Here is a 6,727-nt window from a genome sequence, read left to right on the forward strand (position 1 = left end):
AAATAGCTATTCTTAGAAAACCTTTATTTTTTTATTTATTTTTTTATTTATTTTTTTTGCATTACAGTATTATTTATTAAACTAGGTACCCAACCACTCTGTCAACTGACTAATCTCAGGCAACCATGCAGCTTCTTAAAAAGCTTTGCCAAAACTCCATTGGAGATGTCCTTGAAGGTTGCCACAAACTTTAATATGGATCAATAAAAATCACATTCAAGATACTTTCCTTCAAATTACATAAACGATAACTAGATAATTACAATAGAATTCTACTTTCTGAAACGAAACCCTAGTCGATATTAAACCCAAAAAGGGCAAAATCAAATTCCAATAAAAAAGTAATCTTGTGCTACCAGCCATAAATACTCCAGTTATCCAAACAAGGCATGAATGCTAAATACTGAAAACTTCACCATTCACTGCCAAGCAAAAAAACGCATTTCGGATATAAAAAGCTTAAAACTCAAATAATGAACCTGTATCTAGAAAAGCAGAATCAGCCATGTAGTCATTTAACCCATTTAGTTCAGAAATATTCATGAACCCCGGCTCAACAGGCTGGTTATCAAATATCCAATCATACGGGAAATCAGCTAATACACTGTCAGCAACTCCAGCCAGTGTTGACTCTTTTGTTGACTCTGCACCTTCATGTGACGTAGAATTTTGCACCGAAGGCAAACTCGACCCGTAATTTTTAAAACCCGGATCCGTTATAGGAACTTGAACTTGACTTGATTGAGGAAAACTCGGGATTGTATTTGTAACAGGAACCGATGGGCTATGTACATGGGTTTGGGTTGAAGCCTGATAACTGGGCTGAACTGGTACCATATAACTGGGCTGACCCGATGTCAGTTTGGGCTGAGAAGATGCTGTTGAGACAAAATTAGGTTGGTAAGGTTTCGGGTTTGAATTTATTTGAGATTGAATATTAGGGTTTTGCTGATTGGAGAACTTAGGTTGGGGAAATACAGTTGAAGATGTACCATTTTGACTTTGAGGAGAATATGCAACCGATGTGTTGACTTTATTTGGTTGTGAGGAAGGAATATATTTATTTAAACCTGAATGCATTCCACTAACAACGTTATTCTGAAGCCTACTGGAATTTCCAAAATTGCCCATGTATGACCCGTTTGGATATTGGTTAGCCGTGGTTGCCACCCCAACTGACCCTCTGTTGGCTGTGCTTGAAACCCTAACTGAACCTTGATTGGGTGTCATTGCAACCCCAACTGACCCACGGTTGGCTGTGGTTGAAACCCTTGAACCTTGATTGGGTGTCATTGCAAACCCAACTGACCCACGGTTGGCTGTGGTTGAAACCCTTGAACCTTGATTGGGTGTCATTGCAACCCCAACTGACCCACGGTTGGCTGTAGTTGGAACCCTAACCGAACCTTGATTGGGTGTCGTTGAAACCCTAACTGAACCTTGATTGGGTGTTGCTGCAACCCTAACTGAACCTTGATTGGGTGTTGCTGCCACCCTAACTGAACCTTGATTGGGTGTGGTCACAGCCCCAACTGACCCACGGTTGGCTGTGGTTCCAACCCGAACAACTGGTCTGTTCTTAGTCCTAACACCTAAGTTAAAGTTTTGGTTGACTGTTGTTGTGTTCTGGTGACACCTAAGCGCGAACTGAGAGACCAAATCTGGATGCACTTTGTTTCTTGATGCAATGATACTCGGGGGCCGAAAGTTAGCCGAGTTGTAGGTGGGGTGCATAGAGCCCGGGCCCGGACCTGGAAACTGATTGTGGGATTGAACTAGAGCCGGTGGTGTAGGTCTGTTGATGTCCATTTGTGGTAATTGGTTTACACAAGATGTATCTTTATGAACGGGTTGGATATCTTTATTACCACTTTTGGCAAGTTTCCGTTCGAGTATCCATATATCATCTTTATCAGTTGCATTACAATGGTCCATGGTTGCAGTTCCATTGCCCCATTTGACACACGGTGCGAGTGAGTCACAAACATAACAGTAGCACTGAAATCCAATAAATAAATAAATAATTATAGATTAAAAAAAAACATGATGCGGGTGTAAATTAGTTTTTATTTGTCAGATAATAGCAAATAAAGGGATTTTTAAAATAACCTGTGCACAGTGGCTTTTATTTGGGGTAGTTGAGAAAGGGAACTTGACACAAAGGTGCCTTGAATGGGGATAATCTCGACATGCAACCTACAAAAAAGTAGAAACAAAAGAATCTTAGTTTGCATAAAAAAATAGAACGTTTTTTTTTCTTCTTTTCATTCTGTGAATAATTTATTCATGTGTAAATCATCTTAAAAAGATCACAAATTTCATCACTTATCAAGTATTTATGTATCCAGTAAGTCGCTAACCATCCTATTTCTATAATTATTTATGCTACATGGAGATATTTCAGTGATTAATATGATAAGTGATAACAGGTCAAACTTACATAATATTACTAACGGGTCAACTGTGTTATCCTTTACTGACTTGAGGATAAACAAGGTATGCTTTAGATTTAAAAATTAACTTAAAAAATGAGCCAAAGTGTTAGAAGTTAATCATAGCAAAATCAAAAAGCTTATAATAGCCGATAGGCGATAGCAATAAGAAAGGTTCAATAGCCGAACAGATCAAACCTTTCCTAAATTACCTAATTTGTTTTTTTTTTTCTTTTCTTGAAAGGCAAACACACACTAAAATACCTAATTTGTGGCCAATTCTATCCAAACAAATTCAACACCTAATGCTAACTTCTCAACAGAACACTATTTCCAGCATAACCAAGTCTAACAAGTAACAAAACAATTTAAGACAAACTTAAAACTCATTATAAGCAATTAATTAAACATTAAACAATCTAAATGATAACATGAATAAAAAAACCAAAACCAAATTCATATATCAGAATCCTAACCTGTCCTTTTTCGCTGACAACAACAATATCATCCGAATCATCATCAACCTCCTTAACCGGATTGTCACTCCGATCCTTCATCGGTTCATTCGGATCGTGATCAAGAATCACACAATCATCATCCAAGTCAACTAAAGAAGCCTTAAAGGTCAACTTCAATTTCTTCAAAGGTTTTTCAGACTCACTCGTTACCTCCACTTCATCACAATTATCAATGCCTTTAGTCTCCTTATTAACCTCATCAAGAAGCCCGGTTAACCAATCGTGATCATCGCCACCGTTCGAAGTTCCGCTTCCACTGTAATCATTCCATCCAACATCTTCATCCGAGCTTATTTCCAATACCACAGTATTCGAATCCATCACAACTTTTCATTAATGTCCCAGTAAAATTCCTCTTATTAGAACTTCAAATTAAGCCAAGAAACACAATAAATAAGTATAATTGATCAAATTCGACATAATCTGAACTAATACAAAACCTTAAAAACTAAACCTAATCAAATAAGCCATGCATTTTCAAATTAGGGCAAAACACATAAAAAAAAAAAAAAAAAAAAAAAAAAGTACTGTAAGAAAATTAATCAAATACTTTATAAAATTAAACGATTAATAAGCAGTTACAAATTCAAAATTAGGGCACAAACACGCAGGGATTCAATTCGGTGATAGATACAAATTAATTGATGAATTTGATACCTGCAAACGATAAAATAAGCCCTAGCACTTCAAATTATGGCAAAAGATACACGCACAAAAAGTGTACATTTGCTAGGGTTTCGGTTGAGTCGATTGAAATTGATAGGAGGTCAAAAAAGGAGTATAAAAGGGTAGAAGATAAAATACGTCCTGGAATTAATGGAAAAAAAGCCCTAACCTGTGAAGGAATAATTCAACCTTTTGCCAATTGTGTATACGTACGGACTTGTGGGGGTCACCGAGTCGGTGACTCGTTACTGAGTTGGGGGGTTGCGTGACGGGTTTTAGGGGGGTGGAATCGTCAACCACCTGTTTATATGTTGGTGGGCTAGCCAATAACCCAATCGGCCCGTTAGAGCCCAAGTATAAGTACTTTTGATTGGGACGGAATTATCACTAAAATGCCCAAATATTTTTTACCCCTTGCACCAGAGCCCAAAAAAAAAAAAATTGACAAAACGCCCTCGCAAGGCGCAAGGTATCTTGCGTACACACTGGCGCAAGTACGCAAGCCTTCTTGCGTCCTTGCGTCCTTGCGCCTTTATCTTATCAGGATAGGATTTTCAGGATAAGATTTAATTAGATTTTCTAGATTTTCATGGATAGAATTTCGATCCTATATAAAGAATGTCTCTGGAACTTGTAATTTATCATTTCCTAACAACTCATTTCAAAAGAATTTCAGTGATTTATTGGCTACACAAGGTACATTTTCAAGCATTTTTTTCACTAACTAAGTATTTATGAATTGTGTTAATGAAGATAAATTTGTTGTTCATATATGTTGTGGGGGTTCTTTTGAGTACATTAACAACATTCTCATGTATTTACCCCTAGATTGTTTTAGAATTCGGCTAAAACTACCTGTTGCACCTGTAAAACCAATGAATCAGAGAATATTATTAAAAAATGTTCTTAAAAAAATACAAATGCCACCCAATTCACCTGTTTCAATGAGATACATTTATAATAACCATGTTTTTGATATTACGGATGATTATGAAGACTTTCAAGAGTTCTTACAATATGCAATTGTAAATGCTCCGATTGATATTTATGTTGTTGAGAAAGTATGAATGAATCTACCACAACGAAACCCAGAAACACACGTACCACAACGAAACTACGAAACACACCATCCACAACGAAACCCAGAAACACTCCAACCACAACCAAACCCAGAAACACACTCAACACAAGTCACTGAACCAAACCTTCATAATTTAGAAGCGGGAGAGCCTGAAATGCCACCTCCAAACACTGAAGAGTTTGATATGTTTAACTATGGTGTTGAAAACGTATAAAATTAAAGAAGGAGACCACCCGTTTGAGATATCTGTTATCGCATCTAGTGATTCAGATGGAGAAAAAGACGGAGACGAAGACGAAGACGAAGAAGATCAATATGAAGAAGAAAAGCAAGATTTATTCTGGAATATGCTGAAATGTCCCGTTCTTATTGATTAAAAACGTTCCATATTAATTGATTTCGTTGCGAGGTTTTGACCTCTATATGAGACGTTTTTCAAAGACTGCATTCATTTTTAAAACAAACCATAACATTTATTTCATAGATAAAGGTTTTATAAAGCTTTACGTAGATTATCAAATAATGATAATCTAAAATATCCTGTTTACACACGACCATTACATAATGGTTTACAATACAAATATGTTACAACAAAATAAGTTTCTTGAATGCAGTTTTTACACAATATCATACAAGCATGGACTCCAAATCTCGTCCTTATTTAAGTATGCGACAGCGGAAGCTCTTAATAATCACCTGAGAATAATCATGCTTAAAACGTCAACAAAAATGTTGGTGAGTTATAGGTTTAACCTATATATATCAAATCATAATAATAGACCACAAGATTTCATATTTCAATACACATCCCATACATAGAGATAAAAATCATTCATATGATGAACACCTGGTAACCGACATTAACAAGATGCATATATATAAGAATATCCCCATCATTCCGGGACACCCTTCGGATATGATATAAATTTCGAAGTACTAAAGCATCCGGTACTTTGGATGGGGTTTGTTAGGCCCAATAGATCTATCTTTAGGATTCGCGTCAATTAGGGTGTCTGTTCCCTAATTCTTAGATTACCAGACTTAATAAAAAGGGGCATATTCGATTTCGATAATTCAACCATAGAATGTAGTTTCACGTACTTGTGTCTATTTTGTAAATCATTTATAAAACCTGCATGTATTCTCATCCCAAAAATATTAGATTTTAAAAGTGGGACTATAACTCACTTTCACAGATTTTTACTTCGTCGGGAAGTAAGACTTGGCCACTGGTTGATTCACGAACCTATAACAATATATACATATATATCAAAGTATGTTCAAAATATATTTACAACACTTTTAATATATTTTGATGTTTTAAGTTTATTAAGTCAGCTGTCCTCGTTAGTAACCTATAACTAGTTGTCCACAGTTAGATATACAGAAATAAATCGATAAATATTATCTTGAATCAATCCACGACCCAGTGTATACGTATCTCAGTATTGATCACAACTCAAACTATACATATTTTGGAATCAACCTCAACCCTGTATAGCTAACTCCAACATTCACATATAGAGTGTCTATGGTTGTTCCGAAATATATATAGATGTGTCGACATGATAGGTCGAAACATTGTATACGTGTCTATGGTATCTCAAGATTACATAATATACAATACAAGTTGATTAAGTTATGGTTGGAATATATTTGTTACCAATTTTCACGTAGCTAAAATGAGAAAAATTATCCAATCTTGTTTTACCCATAACTTCTTCATTTTAAATCCGTTTTGAGTGAATCAAATTGCTATGGTTTCATATTGAACTCTATTTTATGAATCTAAACAGAAAAAGTATAGGTTTATAGTCGGAAAATAAGTTACAAGTCGTTTTTGTAAAGGTAGTCATTTCAGTCGAAAGAACGACGTCTAGATGACCATTTTAGAAAACATACTTCCACTTTGAGTTTAACCATAATTTTTGGATATAGTTTCATGTTCATAATAAAAATCATTTTCTCAGAATAACAACTTTTAAATCAAAGTTTATCATAGTTTTTAATTAACTAACCCAAAACAGCCC

At 35.5% G+C, this 6,727-nt stretch overlaps 1 protein-coding gene across 1 annotated transcript; it reads right to left on the reverse strand.

The window, feature by feature from the left end:
* Window positions 1–200: 200 nt before the first annotated feature.
* On the reverse strand, window positions 201–3,776 carry LOC139876865 (uncharacterized). The gene is made up of 4 exons (XM_071864254.1): window positions 3,608–3,776; window positions 2,909–3,315; window positions 2,110–2,196; window positions 201–1,998 (listed from the first exon to the last, which is right to left on the reverse strand). Exons 2-4 carry the CDS (start codon window positions 3,269–3,271, stop codon window positions 460–462), a joined length of 1,989 nt encoding a protein of 662 aa, XP_071720355.1. The 5' UTR covers window positions 3,272–3,315; window positions 3,608–3,776; the 3' UTR covers window positions 201–459.
* Window positions 3,777–6,727: the final 2,951 nt, after the last annotated feature.

This window comes from Rutidosis leptorrhynchoides, chromosome 11, assembly GCF_046630445.1.
Source record: "Rutidosis leptorrhynchoides isolate AG116_Rl617_1_P2 chromosome 11, CSIRO_AGI_Rlap_v1, whole genome shotgun sequence".
NCBI classification, from domain to species: Eukaryota; Viridiplantae; Streptophyta; class Magnoliopsida; order Asterales; family Asteraceae; genus Rutidosis; species Rutidosis leptorrhynchoides.